Genomic DNA, 16581 nt, shown 5'->3' with positions numbered 1-16581 from the left:
TTTCCATGTGGTATTACATAATTTACAGACTGCGTATGACATTAAAATACATATTTTGAAAGCATTTAAATAAGGATAATGTTCACCATAAAATCACAATTGTTTTGTCAAGATATTGTGGACTCGGTTTGTTTTTGTTGTGTTTTTTTTAAAGGTTTAACCAGGACCATGCGCGATCTAACCTCATCTGGAACTTCAAGACGAGGGAAGAGCTTCGAGATGGCCTGGAGTCGGAGATGAGAGCCTTCAATGTTGACCGAGAGCTTGGTAGCAATGTCACTATATCCTGGAACTACCAGGAGTTTGAGGTAATTTCTCACACACCCCAAAGAGCAACACCATTCTTCACCTGAAGACGGCTGCTTGCATTGTAGCCGAAACGTCGTGAGAATTATTTTATTATGTTTTATTTTTATTATTTTATTACTTCCCTTCTACGTGACTTTACCGAAAGAACCAAGAAGATGAATCCCTGCAGTCACGAAAGCTTTAAATCAAAATTTAAACATGAAGATTATTTGTTTGGTTATATTTCTCTCATTCCATTAGGGGCCTAACAAATCATTCCTCCCAGAAAATGTATGGCATGTCATTTTTCAGGGTCGTGATTTGACTCGGGTTGGCTCACAGTTCGGAGTTCTAAGTTGCCACCTCTGAGTTAGGTTATTCTATGACTGCACAAAACCCTATTACATAAATAAGTGAGTTTTCACTTAATCTAGCGTAATTGCAGCTCTGATCATTTAAAGATTGGTTTAACTGTCGTACAACAAAGATCAATCAAATATCAGAGTGTGTGGCAAAAGCACCCCTTGTCTAAATATTAAAAGGCCACTTGAAAGTTTTTTTTTTACAATTGTAGTGACTTCGCGGATATTACTGTGCAGTGCTGGCCCTAGAGAGGCACGGCATGCGATGTGTTGACATCGCGGACATCACGTATATGTGGATGCAGTACTGGCCCTACAGGGGCTCGGTGAGCACTGACTGGCAGTGCTGGATGGCACCACACTCTGCGTGCAGTGCCGACCCCTACAGGATAGGGTGTGAGAGTGCCGGCCATGGGAATGGGGTTACTCAGGGCCATGGCACTCTGGTTGACCCCGAAGGACACGTGACCGGTAAAGTCTACACAGGGCCCCCAAGTGGGGGCTAGGGGTGGTCACGTGTCAGGGTGGAGATCCTGCTCGAGGATTCTGGAAGGTGGGCGTGGCTAAGGGCGGAGCTAGCCACGCCACAGAGGATAGAAGCCGGGTCCCCCAGAGGGACCGGCTGCTGTTGTTCATCCTGAAGAAATCTACGTTCTACGTTCTACAGTCTCTCCAACACGTGGACCTGGCACCGAGCTGTGGTCCGGTCTGTTGTAGATAGTTACGGTGTAATTAGTGCAGTTAGCCTGGTGGTCACCACCATAGGTTGCTATCTGGTAAAGGGTCAGTTACCCCTTTTGTGTTGGTGTTAATGAATGTGTTGCCTCCAAAGAGTATGTCTGCAACTCAGTTGAACTCACTTCACAATTATCTGAAAGTATTTGGAGCAGCTGCTCTCGGGCATATGTGGCTGTATTGATTTCTGATAGATTATTTATCTCGTGACATCATGCCGATAGCACTCCAGGCATAGAACAAGGAAAATATCAAATAATTAGGACCAATAAATATATACTTTTTACCTAACTCATAAATGTAGTGTCCAATAGTGGCTGCTTGGGTCACGGAACCCATTAGAGCCTATATGAATCAAAGCACATGGACTTTTACATGTGATTTGATGAATGTAGCTTGAATATGAGAATCAATATTAATTGATTAGTCTGTGGCATTATTACCCCGACTTTCGATAGGAAGCACTTCTTGATAACTGTGTGTATGGCCATGTCCAAGCTAAAACTAAACATAGCTGTAAATGTATTTCTAATGGTCTTGATTTGCCGGCACATCGCTTTAATATATACAATAATAATAAAAACATCTCTACCTATGGGGGGAGGTGTATGTCTACCATGCTGTATTAGCTGGAGACTTTTCTCTAAGAGAGTATCTCTGTTTGTTGCTGAAGGTGCGGTACGACTGCTTATCGGATGAAATTAAGATCGGAGATTACTATCTCCGTCTGCTCTTAGAAGAGGATGACAGCGAAGAAGCAGGAGCAATCAAGCGATCGTAAGTTCATCAGTCCACCGAAATCTGAATCTGCACTTACTTCAAACAGTTGCGGGTATTTTGTTTGCGTTTTGTTGAATTGTGGGTGATGGTCTCAAGAGGTTAAATATGCAGCCCTATAATTGCTTGCTTGAATCAATAGTGGTGAAAGATGGAGCTCTCAACAGCCTCTGCAGATGTTATTTTTAACCTACTCTTCCATGCTGGTCAAACATTACAGACTGGTCTTCGTGATGTTGCAAAGAGTTAGGCCACTGACTCCATTTGTTGTGAACTGGTTTTCACAGATTAATCATACCAACGTTAAACATCTTTAACATGAAGAGGAGCTAGATGTAGGGTGTTGTGCGTAAATCTACGTGTATGTTTGTGCCCACAGGTACGAGTTTTTCAACGATCTCTACCACCGCTTCTTGCTCACGCCCAAGATCAACATGAAGTGCCTCTGTCTGCAAGCACTGGCCATAGTGTATGGCAAGTGCTACGAGGAGATTGGACCTTTCAATGACACAAAGTACATTGTCGGCATGCTTGAGAGGGTGCGTGTTCGCTGCTTCCCATCAAACATGAACACTTGTGCCTGTAGAGACAACATTGGGATGAGTTGTAGATATTATTTGCAACTGTGTAATCCTAGTCCTTTTTAGGTGTGTTACATGTAGCTCACTGTAAAATATCTTGTTATTTTTTTCTGTTGCAGTGTACGGATCGACTTGAAAGAGACCGACTGATTCTCTTCCTTCATAAGCTCATCCTCAATCAGGTAAGATAAGTCTGTCATCTCATTACCTTAATAATATTAAACCCAAAATGTATTTAGCCAGATGGTGGTGCCGCCATATACTTATAATCGAGCACTGTGGAGGCAAAGGTTGGTGGATCGCACAAATTATTTGAAACTCCCTTCCCATGGGTGTCGAGGTGCCATAGCTTGGCTTGCCAGGAGAAGGCAGGACAGCCAAAATATGGACTCACCTCTTCCATCTGTATGTTATTGTTTGCCCTCTCACGCATGTGGGATTTTACGGGTGCTCCGGTTTGCTTCCACATGTATAAGCACCCATTAATTGACAGAAAACATCTTCATATATGGGGGACCGCAGAGCTTTGGCATTTGTTGGTGCCGGCTCATGACCAAGCCACTTTCCCCCTTATCTAGATCCTTGCAGCTCCGAGTTTCTCGCTTTGAGAATTGAGCGAGTACTATGCTAGTCACGAGTTGAAATTATGAGTAAGTATTATTATTGAGTTTAAACGAAGCCCATTCATATAATCAACTTCTGTATTTTTATGACACTTAATATTTGGCGTTCAACAGAAAAATGTGAAGGAGCTTATGGATGCCAATGGAACGAGGATTCTGGTCGACCTTTTAACCATGGCTCATCTTCACACATCACGTGCGACTGTTCCCCTGCAGGTAATCACCATGTGCAATTAATTAAATACAACCATCCACCTGATGCCTGCTGTCATACATGGTGCCCATAAAGAATGACAATTATATGGCAATGTGAACTGTGTGGTTGAAATGTTGACAATTTATTACATATGTAGAGGAGTAAAATTGGGACGTGACGTCATCTGTGCCGTCCAGTGCGATGACGTCACGGACCTTGACGTCACCGTGACGTAATGCGCGCTGGGCGGCTCGATGACGTCATGTCTCGTAGAGTATTCAAGGGAGACCCTTGAAAGCGGGGTCACTGTGGGAACGGGTAGAGTAAGAAGGGTGAAGAGGGAACCAGGGGTAGAGAGGGGATCGAGTGGAGAGTCTTGAGGAGAAGCCGGTGGTAGCCGATAGAGGTGCTTCTCTTTCCGGTCGGTGGAGTTGGCAGAGTCCCCGATCCGACACGAGAGAGAGAGAGACCCGAGCTAGCCAGGCTGGGACCAGGACTCAGTGTAGGACCCCTAACCTCTGGGAGTTGTATACCCTTGTGTTATTGTAGTATCTTTAATAAACTTACGGCAAAAGCCCTTAACCTCCAAGCCGTCTCCGAGTCGTCGTCGACTAGTTCGCTAGACATATAAACCAACATTTTTCCCATCGTGGGGTTACGTTCTTGAAAATAGCCACAAGCGGCAAATCCGCAAAATCAAATGCATGTGGGAAAAATGTGGTTTGGTTCACGGTTTGTAATACGACACTCCCCTTCCTTTTGTTTTATGTTACCCTATATTCACCCAACTATGAAACAGGAAATATAATTGACGTAAAATATAAATATTTTATGTAGTGTTAAATATAACTTTTACAATAAATGTATTGAATTATAAAAGATTCTTTAGTGTACAGCACTGAGGGATGAAGTTTGTAATTAAATATAAGATAGTGCACATGGAAAGTGTATAATGAAAAAAGGAATTATTTTTGCCATTGCCATTTTGTTTTGTTTGTGGAAAAAGAAAAATTGGCACAGGCTACACGTGTTGACAGTTTTATTTTTGCCAGTTGTGTGAAAATATAAATTGGAAGGCTCCTACATTTTCCCTATTTTGTGTGAAAACACAAGCAGTGAGTATGGTTCGAACAAAGCATGTAATATCAGTTTTCTTCCCCGCTGTTCATGTGCTTTATCAAATTAAGAGAAGCAATGAAAGAAAATGAACCATTCATGCTAAACCTTACAATATGGTACTGCCTGCATTCAAAGCAGAAGGATTTGAAATCTGCTGTGTCTAAGAAAATGTTTTTCAACATAGCAAAAAATATTGACTAATATCCTCAGTGTATTGAAGTGCTTTTTGCAGATGCAGTGTGCATTGCAAATGTAAATTTTCATGAGAAGTTGAGTTCAACATTTTTTTGATCATTTCATAAATGTGCCACCTTATATAACCTGCTTTTTTATTTTACATTTATGTACCACAGCCTGACTGAAGATAGACCTGAGTTGTAATGTTTTTTTGCATTTTACAGAGCAATGTGATCGAAGCGTCACCAGACATGAAACGGGAAAGTGAGAAGGAGTGGTATTATGGAAATGCTGAGAAAGAAAGACTCGGACCATATGGATTTGATGAGGTGAGCTGTATTAAGTAGTTACACTCTTTCACGTGTTAATGTTATTTTTAACTTAGTCGATTCCATTTTATGAAATGACAATGGGTTGTATTTTAATATCAAAACTGTTTTAGCTGCACATCATATTTCCCCACCAAAAAACGCATAGCCTTATTTAATTTTACCAAGCCAGGTGTCAACATAATTTTCCCAACCTCTGAAACAAACCCATGCAATTGCCTGGACAGTTGCAAATGAGATGTTCCGTCTCAATACATTTTTCGGGTGGAAATTTTGCAACAAGAACTAACCAAACACCCAAACGCCGCACCGTTTGTGAATGCTTGTCGAGCAGATGCAGGAACTGTGGCAGAGCGGAGTTCTGACGCCCAAGACGCGGTGCTGGGCCCAGGGCATGGATGGCTGGCGCACTCTGCACTCCATCCCACAGCTCAAGTGGTGCCTCATGGCCACAGGGCAGGCGGTGCTCGACGAAAGCGAACTCGCCACCCTCGTACTCAATATGCTCATCGCCATGTGCCATTACTTCCCCAGCAGGTCAGTGGGGGAAGGTTGCATGCCGCTGTTTTTGAACATGTTTAAAGTAATGTGGGAAATTGACAAATTTAGTATAAAAGTCTACAGGGCCAAGTGCTTGCTACTGTTTGTTAGCGTCTTTAAAGGTTGACATGGCACACAACAGCACCATCAAGGCATTTGCACACAAGTAGAGGGCTTAATTCATGTCTCTGCTGGGACATCTCGTAAAAAATAAGATGTGCCAACTATGCTGTGTACCATCAGATGCACGTCCACAGAGTTCAGCGGCCGATAATTCTTAGCACACTTTGTAAATTACCCATCAGCCACTAGCAAGTCAGAGACTGGCCCATGGAGAGAGTGCCCTTTCACGTGGCTGTGGTTAGGACCACATCGCACGACTGCTTGTTGGCACCCTTGCTGACTGGTGGCATCAGTGTAGAAGGATCACTGCCCCAGCTGGTGAGCTGCGGTTTCCAACGCTGCATGAGAGGACTTGGGGGCACAGGAGCGAGGATGAGTGGGTGGGGTAGCTTAGGGGGTCGCTGTGTCAGCAGGGCACTCATTTGTTGCCAATGACAAATGAGCCTTCTACTCACTGCTGTCACTCCGTGGTAGCTTTCGGTATTACAATGATAGGGCTGTATTTACGCTCGGCTAACAGGCTATTATTGTACCACTGCAAGTTAAGAATATATGCTCCAACCAAAAAGAGGGTAAAATGCATTAAACATTGTTAATTGGTCACTTGAATGTTATTGTAAAATGTGCAGATACATGAATATGATAAGTTCAGCATTGTGTGAGGAATGAGAGACATGTGCATCTGATTTGAGTGTGTTAGCAGCAAAGACATGAAAATAATGAATACCTTTTTAAAAAAGAATAAAGAAAATGTAGGTGGAAGAGCCCAAATTGTGAAATTGCAAAACGAGGTTGACTTTCTTACAATGGGAAAACCCCAGATTGTCAGAGGTTCCTGTCCCCAACAAATTCAACAAAAGAAGCAACACACAGACTGGTGTGATGCAAGTTACTCTTCAACATGACCAGAGAAAGGGCAACACGAGTTACAGGAATTACTTTAAAAAAGCCAACAATACAATTGCAAAAGTTGAGGATGGACATTACAGGGCTTAACATTTTGCATGCAAAACCCTTCATTTTGACAAAAAAATTCTACATTTTTTTGTTAACTATTGTGTTTTTGTGCTCCGCAGAGACCAAGATGATGCCATAATTAGGCCCTTACCGAGAATTAAGAGGTTGCTGTCAGAAAACACCTGCTTGCCTCACATTGTTCAAGTACGTTGCAGTTTGATGCATCCTGTCTCTCTATTTGTTTGTCTCTTTGCATATCCGTTTGTATATCCAACTCCATCTCACAATTTATTGCAACACAGGGAGAGAGAGGGACGTGTTGAAACTATTCCAACACACTTTTATCTGCTTTGGAATAGATATTGCATGTTAGCTCAAAATATCCAAAACAAAGACCTCCAGAGCGGTTAATCACACTGATGCGACCTGCCTTGCTTTGCCGGTGCAGCTGCTGCTGACCTTTGACCCGATCCTGGTGGAGAAGGTGGCTGTGCTGATGGGGCTGGTGATGCAGGACAATCCTCAGCTTCCACGTCTCTACCTCACTGGGGTCTTCTTTTTCATCATGATGTACACTGGCTCCAACCTCTTGCCCATTGCCAGGTAGCCTGCTGCACTTGCCATTGGCACAGATTCTACACACTTCCCCGAATTCCAGCTCATCTTGTGCTCACTTTATATCACCCCCAGATTTTATTCACTCCCATTATCTCAAACTTAAGCAGCTCCTATAATATTTGCATTAAAATCAGTCAACACTTCTTCTACTGGATGTACCTAAATTAGTCAGGCTTGAGTTTCATTTACAACTTTTTCCTTAACCCTCAAACCTTATAACAGGTACACTGCCTTTATCCCTCAGTCTTCTGATACCAAATGTTGCAATGCCAGTTCACAGCAAGCCTCATCACTTGAGAATACTAGTTTAGTTGCAACACTAAGATCTGAAATAATAAGACCGCTTCCCTTAACTGTTAATTCAGGAGTGTTTCCTGAATGTCACCCATGGCAATGGATTATCGGTTATGCAACGCTGCAATATTTAATTATCCTTTTATGAGCAAAATGTAATTTTTTAAGCTAGGCTACAAGCCACTCATGTTCATCTCTGCTTCTCGTTCTGAAATGTTTTGCATGCATAGTTGTATTGAGCTGATTTCCATTCTGGTTGCAGTTTTCTGAAGTATGCGCACATCAAGCAGGCCTTCAGATCTGAAGAGGTAGGAGTCTTTGCAGTGAATGCTGCTTTCACGAAATCTTCAATAACATCCACATGGCACGAGTGTTATTTCACTCGTGTAACACATGCAAAACATACAGCTTCAGATGCTTAGAGCATGTGTTGATGTATTGATGCTCGTTGTCTCATAATTATGAAATTTTTGTTATTCCCTCGTAGTTTGTCAAATGCAATGTTATGTCAGCGAGTAAAAATTGCTTGACTAAAAACAAGTTAAACCAGATTCTGCAGGAGCATACACCAAATTAATAAATTATCTCGTTTCTTTCTCAATGGTTTTTGGCCTTCAAAAATAAAGGCATGCCAGTTTGTTTTATGCTAGGGGATAATTGACAATCCAATCAAAGATGCCAATGAATGATCAAAGTGCTGCCCCATTATTAGAGAGCATGTCGTGATGGTGTGGTGTGCCTTCGCAACACAGACGAAGGGCCAGGAGCTGGTGCAGCGCAGCATTCTAGGCCACATGCTGCCCGAGGCCATGGTCTGCTACCTGGAGAACTACCTGCCGGAAAAGTTTGCCGAGATCTTTCTGGGGGAGTTTGACACGCCCGAGGCCATCTGGAGCAATGAAATGCGGTACGGCTGTGGCAGATTTAGAGCGTTACTGAAGGGAATATTCCCCGTGGGTGGCTTGGAAGTGTCTATTTGCGTTGTGAATGATGGACGAATCAAATCCAGAGTGCTATTATTTTACATCTGACTCGGACTTAAATGGCTGGAACGCATTAATAAGATGGCTATTTTGCTGACATGCTACGGTTATGGAAATACCATGTGCTTCATTTCCCTATTGAATGGTCTAAGAAATATATTGTAGCAAGCTCACCATGATTCTTCTTATGGATAGATGTAGTTTTATTTTCAAACTTGTAATGCAATATTGACTTGTTTTGATCACTAGTGCTTAACCACCAAAACACTAATAGCCAGCACTTCAGCAACAATCAAACAGCACCTGAGTTTGACCCTTGTGAGCGTTCGGGTGGCATTGTTTGTGCTGATGTGCCCCACCAGGAGGCTGATGATAGAGAAGATCTCGGCACACCTGGCGGACTTCTCCCCTCGGCTACAAAGCAACACCCGGGCGCTGTACCAGTACTGCCCCATCCCCCTGATCAGCTTCCCTCAGCTGGACAATGAGCTCTTCTGCAACATATACTATCTCAAGCACCTGTGTGACACCGTCCGCTTCCCGGACTGGCTGATCAAACACCCCGTGAGGCTCCACATCTTCATTTTCTCCACAATTACCAATAATGTGATTGTTTATAAATTTAAATATTACTCCTATTGCAACTAGCTTCATCTTAACTGAAACATCGTCATCCTCGCTACCACCCTCATTTTCATCATCATCCACTGCTGAATGGAAGGGATACCCAAACCGTATAGCTCATGTGGGTTTGTTGACCACACTTCACCACGCTGGTCGGTTGGTTTAGATTGGACCCAGAACTTGTCACCGATGTTAGCTGTGGCCAGAAATTGGCATAATGTGCCATTTACTGCACTACCACTCTCCCCACTCTCCTAACCCTCCATCGTCATTACAATGCTTATATCATTACCACTGGCATCATCACCACCATTGACTATTTTTATGTTCATCATTCGTCACCTTTATGAGAGTTTCCATTCAATATTACAATCTGTCACATAATTCACTGTTCATTCCCTATCCACTGCTATATCACGTGCCCATGGCCGTGGTCACACACACGCACACGCGTTTATGTTGAACACATGCTTTAGTTATGTATATGCTTTTGTGCACGATAGGTGAAGCTGTTGAAGGACACACTTGATGCCTGGAAAAAGGAGGTAGAGAAGAAGCCCTCGGCCATGTCGGTGGATGACGCCTATGAAGTGCTGCACCTGCCCAAGGGCCAGGGCGTGTGAGTATGCACATAGCTCACATCATACTACTTGTGAAATATATTTTACATGTAACAGGTGTACTTAGGTTTTATACAGTGGAACTCTACCTATTGGCATCAATACAGGAGACCCCATCATGGAAAAGAAAATTCAAAGATGTGTTTTATTCTTGATGTCTGTGGCAAAAACTTATTGTGTCTTATGACTTATCTGCAATGAACTTGGATGCCAGAATGAGTTTTCCACGTGTTATAGTACCTCAGGTACCTTCTGTAAGGGTAAATAAAGGATGATTTTTTTACAAAGTATTCCAAAAAGACAATGGTATGAATCATGTTGGCGAGATCCCATGCACATTAGGAGTCACAGAAAAGGGATATTATTTTATGAAAAAGGTTTTTATAGCTGTCTAATTCTAACAATGTTATTGGTGTTCACACAAATTAGATGTACAATTTGAACATGAATGCCAAGTCCTTAAAGCATTCTGTTTGCGTATTCAGTATTGTATTATACAAGGACAATGTGTTATACATACTGTCTGCATGTGTGCAGCCATAAATTCACATTCATTTCATCCTGTTCACCCACTGAAATGTATAATGTTTTGCATTGCATCAGTGAGTGTAATTTTATGCCCGGCAAAGATAAACTTTTTCTTTAACGTTTCAGACGTCTTGTATTTATGAATGTAGCCAAGTAATGTTTTGTTTTCCACGCTTTTGACGTATAAACACATTAAGATGCCACCATAATACGGTATTGGGTGCATGTCGAACCAATGTGTTGTGTAGAATTTCTTTTTTATTGTGGTTCGTGCGATTTTGCAGACACGATGAAGCCAAGATCAGGAAGGCGTACTTCCGGTTGGCCCAAAAATACCACCCAGACAAAAATCCAGAGGGCAGGGTATGTACCAATGTGCAGAACTTTTTGTGGTCACTAAATCTTTACATGTCTAATAATACCTATTACAGCGCAATGTTTTACAATTGCAAAATGTCAAATAATTTTACTTCCTGTCTTGTTGAATTTTTTGAGGATTAAAAATAAAAGTTAATTTATATTTTACCTCTATCAATGTGTTGCGTGGTAAGAAGGACGCTGAAAGCCAGTCGTGTAGGGGCTGACGCCAACTGTTTATTTAAGGGCTTGCGCCTAACTCGGGGGAAGGGGTTAACACACAGTTATTAACTAATCACCCCAGGGGAAGGGCACTGGGAGTTCCCTACACCCCACCAGGCTATCGGGCTCTTCCCACAGCACTGACCGAGGGTTCATCCAACTCGGCCAGCCGGGTAAAGCAGCCCTTTAGCCTGGCTCTCAACACTCTATTCCGGAGCCCCCTACTCCCCTAACACTCACTCTTCTGGCTCGTCACGGGTCTCCCCTCAAATACCCCGGGGGGCATGACGTCACTTTTCCTTGACGGCATTCCCCCCGAGGCGAGTGTGACCTGACGTCAGCACTCCACTCCTCAACAAATGCATAATTGTTAAAATTACATGTGTATTTAATACAACCGTTCGAATAACAGGATGACCATATTATTGGCCTTTTGTTTCTGTTGAATTCTGAATTTTTAAAACGTTACAAAATTTTCGCACCACAATTGTTTCAATTGCCGCATGTCCAGACAGGTTGTCTTGTTTACTATCTCACAAATCAGGACATGTTCGAGAAAGTGAACAAGGCCTACGAGTTCCTGTGCAGCAAGTCGGCCAAAACGGTGGATGGCCCTGACCCAGAGAACATCATCCTCATTCTCAAGACGCAGAGCATCCTCTACAACCGGCACAAAGAAGGTGGGCACTACCTTTACCCACAACGCACCTGCTCGTAAAGTGCGTTCCACTGAGTTTTTATGAACGGCATAAATGTATGTATGTTGAACTTCTTCCACACGTACATAGCCAACCATGCTCATTGGAGGTGTGGAAAGACAACAAACTAAACGCAAAAAGCAGTTAAAATAACAATGCCCTGTTCAACTAACTGATCACTGCACTCACCCCATTTTATCAATGGCAAGTCTTCATAGGGGTTCTCAAACACTACTTGCTCGTCTATTACCTAATTTGCATGAAATATGCCCGGATCTTGGCAACTCAGAAGCTAAGCAGGGCTGAGTCAGGACAATGCTCGGATATGCGACCAAAATACATAAAACAGCAAAGCTGTAGGTTGCTGCTTGGTCACGTTATCAGAGGGCGGTGCAGAAACTCCATTGTTGTCTCCTTTACTCCCTGCATTCACTAACCTGCTGTTTCTGTGTGTGTGTGTGGCAGAGCTGCAGCCGTACAAGTATGCCGGGTACCCGATGCTGATCAAGACCCTAACAATGGAGACCGAGGATCAGCAACTATTCTCGAAGCTCTCGCCTCTCTTGCCGGCCGCGACTGAGCTGGCCTTCCACACCGTCAACTGCTCGGCCCTGAACGCTGAGGAGCTGCGGAGGGAGGATGGCATTGAGGTACCCATCTTCAGTTGTACATTCTCCATATACCCCCACCACCATCTGCTCGCTCCTGATAGCGCCCCCTGCATGTCAGTGTTATACATGCTATTCAGATAATGCCATATCTTGTGAAGACACAGGGCAGTATCAATCTTTATTTTATCAATACAGGTTATGCCCTTTCATAGATTTTCATGGTCTAGACTGTTTCTTTACCATTCATATCCTTCAAAGTGATCATTGTTTTTTCACAGATCAGCATGTCTTTCTGTTACAATTCGTCTGTGTTTAAGTGGAATACTTGAACATGCTGGCATTTAGAAACCCAAGACATGTTTTCAATGCAATCCGTGATTTATATATATATACAAAGCAATCATCACTCCCTGCTGAAAAACAACAAAAACTTGGCAGGACCTTCCTGAAAAAAGAGACGTTAAATCCAGTGAGGTTTTTCCAGGTGAACAAGTGTGATCGTATTTTAAAAAGTAATAATGGATAATTGTGGATTTTCATTGCAGATTCTGCAGGAGGCGCTAGCACGCTGTGTGGCTGTTCTCTCTCCATCCAGTAAAGTTAATGACATGCCTGTTCAGGTACAGTTTTAACACATCATACATGTATTATCATTATCAACACAAAGGTGTTTTTTCAGTTTACGTCCACAATGTATATTATAATTTTTTATGTAAAAAAAGTAAAAACATTTGTATTTAAACTCATCGATATGAAATGTATATGTTTTCAATTCTGTCTCGATTTTGTTTCCCATGCTGAATTAATTTCACCGTGTAATTGACCAAAGACAGTATACAAAAAACAAATATAATATCCATGGACTACACACAGTTTACCCAGAATGCAACCACTCACATCTGACCACCAAGCACAGCAGGAATTATGGACTTCGGGTCGAAGTGGTGGGCAGCAGAGGACAAAGTCAATTGTTATACTGTTTCTATACTCCCACGTCTGTTCTCCGCCTTTACCAATGCACACTTACACGGCATGGGAAGGCCTTCATCCATCAGTGGATTTACGAAAGGCTGTACATATAAATGTTTATGAATACTGCTGCTGACTATACTTTGTGATGATCATTCAACTGTATTCAAGTTTGTTAACCTAATGAGCTTTTATGTTTTTCCCCCCTTTTAATGTTCGCCCTGTTAGGTGTGCGGCCACATCTGCAGGTGTTACAGTGTGGCAGCACAGTTTGAAGACTGTCGGGAAAAGATTGCCGAGCTTCCACCTATCATACGGGATCTCTGCAGGGTCCTCTTCTTTGGCAAGGTTTGACATGTTTTAGATCAATTATATTTAAGTATGCATTTAATTTCACGAGCAATTTAATGTTAATGCATCCATTTCTATTTGCATAACTTTGCATGCACTCTTGTGCGCGCACGCGCTGTGTTCCAATCTTCGGATGAGCCTAATGCCACCATTGGGCCTGTGGTTGCAGTACCTTCCTCGACTGGCTACAGTAGCTGTCGAGTGCGTGAGTGCCTTCGCCGTGGATTATTGGCTGCAGACGCACCTGCTGCAGGCCGGTGCTCTGTGGCATCTTCTCGTCTACCTCTTCAAATACGACTACACGCTGGAGGAGAGTGGTGTTGTCGCCAATGAGGAAACCAACCAGCAGGTCTCGCTCGCCCGACGGGCATCGTCGACCCAGTACTGCCGGCCCTGTGCCCAAGTGCCTGTGGTCACGTCACACGACTCGCACACTCACAGAGTGCTCACATTGACTTATGCCTTTGACCAGCATTTTTAATGGCGGTTCATTTAATAAATCTTAGGGGATGCATCCATCGAAGCATTCATATATGCGGAATATAATCTAACGTATTTGTATGCTGTAACGGAACATTTATTTTAACATGACACGTCTGCCTTGCCTCTTGAACATGGAAACCGTTGTAGTGTTGCGATTTGTTTAGCATTTGCTCATTGCGGTTGCTAATGACATCAGTCCACACGATGGAGCCTGGATAGATATTATGCAATCGCAACCTTATTGTTGCTAATATATTTGTTCGTGCCAATTTATCAGGAGGTAGCGAACAACCTTGCCAAGCTGAGCCTGCAGGCGTTGAGTAGGCTTGGGGGCTACGCGGAGGGGGAGGGCGGCACGCCCGAGAACCCTGCCATCAAGCGCTGCCTCATGGCCATGATCACGCCCTACGTGGCCCGCAAGCTTGGTCAGGGTCCTACAGCTGAGGTACTATTCACACCTTTATCATGTTGCACACATTAACGGCAGATCAGATAGGTCCACCAAGAAGATGCTTGAGCCTTATTCTGTAGATTCTCCCAAATCCAAAATGTTCACGTACAGTGTTGTATTCTTAATATTCTGTTACATTCACTTCAAAAGTACACCACAGAATTTCCCCGTGGCATAAATAATTTTGTGTATAATTTTCTCCAGTAACCTATTTGTGCGGAGCATATTTTTTTTTCTCCAGATGTTCACATATCCGCCTGTACCCCAGTCCCCAGCGAGTCGGATATGCGACATAGCGCTTTTGAACCATAGTTTTTTGTGCTCGGCCTCAGTGGGTCATCGGTGCCTCCTTCAATCAACAGGTCCTCAAGCTTCTGAACAGCAACTCTGAGAACCCGTACTTGATCTGGAACAATGGTACTCGTGCAGAGCTCCTCGAGTTCCTGCAAAGTGAGCAGGACAGCATGATCAAGAAGGTGAGCCACTGAGCAGGGGTCTATACAGACACTTCTTGCACAGGATGCCATTTGTGCTCTCTACAGCTTTGATTTAAATGCATGGCTATGAAGTCCTATTTGACAGATTATAATGCACGTTTTTGGATCACATCGTATTTATAATATGTGTTACGTAGTTATAACAATAAAAACAAATGGTTTGGTCATTTGTCAATGTGATGCTAGATGAAGGCTTCCTGACTCAGTTTTGGGGATTGTTTGACCATACTTCGCCATGCTGGTCAGTGCAGGCTGCTAAAGGGGGTGATGACCAAGTCGGATATTATACGACACGGGTGTTAGCCACGGTATGGAAGCAAATTCAACTCGCTTCAGAGTAATAAGAATGATTTAATACATTTTTAGTTATGTTTTTGATTAATTTCTAAAATTTTCACATCAGTGGTACTCTTTGATAGGCCAATTATGTTAAAAGATTGTATATGTAGCAAGTTATACTATTTGGAACACTTAAAGTTCCACGGTTTAGTGACCTAGTTTGTTCCATTATCTGAAACTAAATTACATTCTTTCGAGACAACGTTCGTGTTTCTGAGAATTCCTGGGAACATGAGCTGCAGAACAAATTGAATGATAGCAATGCGGTTAATAAAAGTTAAGTAGCACATACAAATAATTGAATGTAACTGGGATGCATTTTTTTACAGCTGGAAAACGTTTTTTTACAGAACATCGCCTCTTTGTCATTCGTTTATTTTCATATTATAATTTGATTGCAGGTGTCCATTGGCAAGTGTTAGTATCGTATGGGTCACATTTCATACTTTTTACACATTACTCTTCTGTCTGTGAATGTGGTAATTTTGTGTGGCGAGTGTTAAGAGAGCATAGGTTACAGGCCAATTATATATAACGAACCTTTTGCCTATCCAAGGACGGGTGTATTGCAGTAAATCTGAAACTTGCAAGCGAAAAGCACACCGCCACGTGATATTCATTGCATCAATTCGTGTGCAATTTGTAAGGGCGCGGTGACACAGACCTATTTCATTTTAAGGTTATAATCCCTTGTTCATCACGACGTCCTTTTTACTTTGATGTCTCAACAGCGTTATGGACATCGCGTGACGTGAGGGTTCTGCCTTTGTAGTGAGGGTTGTGAGTTGACGCTGAGGAGGGGGGAGGAGGCGCCTCTGTCCCCCATGTGGAGTGACGTCAGCCGCTAATTATTATTAATGGGGGGGGGGGGGTGTCCATGTGGAGGACGTCACCTGCTCATGATTATTAATGAGGGGGGCTGTTCGATGTGGAGTGACGTCACCTGCTCATGATTATTAATGAGGGGGGAGGGTGCTCCATGTGGAGTGACGTCACCTGGTAATGATTATTAATGAAGGGGGGGTCCATGTGGAGGACGTTACCTGTTCATGATTATCAATGAGGGGGGCTGTTCGATGTTGAGTGACGTCACTTGCTCATGATTAGTAAGGGGGGGGGAGTACTCCAT

At 43.0% G+C, this 16581-nt stretch overlaps 1 protein-coding gene across 4 annotated transcripts in view; it reads left to right on the top strand.

Annotated features, from left to right (window-relative positions):
- The window catches only part of DNAJC13 (DnaJ heat shock protein family (Hsp40) member C13), a 51716-nt gene that overhangs the window by 22692 nt on the left and 12443 nt on the right, over positions 1-16581 (top strand). For all 4 annotated transcript variants that reach the window (XM_078598321.1, XM_078598323.1, XM_078598320.1 and 1 more), the window contains 21 exons: positions 155-308; positions 2059-2162; positions 2542-2701; positions 2863-2925; positions 3481-3582; positions 5083-5187; positions 5522-5724; positions 6927-7011; positions 7256-7410; positions 7982-8027; positions 8472-8626; positions 9065-9266; positions 9830-9945; positions 10759-10837; positions 11598-11733; positions 12217-12401; positions 12908-12982; positions 13560-13679; positions 13852-14031; positions 14443-14610; positions 14979-15092. In XM_078598321.1, the coding sequence (XP_078454447.1) occupies positions 155-308; positions 2059-2162; positions 2542-2701; positions 2863-2925; positions 3481-3582; positions 5083-5187; positions 5522-5724; positions 6927-7011; positions 7256-7410; positions 7982-8027; positions 8472-8626; positions 9065-9266; positions 9830-9945; positions 10759-10837; positions 11598-11733; positions 12217-12401; positions 12908-12982; positions 13560-13679; positions 13852-14031; positions 14443-14610; positions 14979-15092 (2707 nt within the window). The remainder of the gene's footprint in view (positions 1-154; positions 309-2058; positions 2163-2541; positions 2702-2862; positions 2926-3480; positions 3583-5082; positions 5188-5521; positions 5725-6926; positions 7012-7255; positions 7411-7981; positions 8028-8471; positions 8627-9064; positions 9267-9829; positions 9946-10758; positions 10838-11597; positions 11734-12216; positions 12402-12907; positions 12983-13559; positions 13680-13851; positions 14032-14442; positions 14611-14978; positions 15093-16581) is intronic.

Source organism: Lampetra planeri, chromosome 10 (assembly GCF_965212315.1).
Source record: "Lampetra planeri chromosome 10, kcLamPlan1.2.h2, whole genome shotgun sequence".
Taxonomy (NCBI): Eukaryota; Metazoa; Chordata; class Hyperoartia; order Petromyzontiformes; family Petromyzontidae; genus Lampetra; species Lampetra planeri.
The sequence above is the reverse complement of the archived record's forward strand: the minus strand, read 5'-3'. Positions and strand labels throughout refer to the sequence as shown.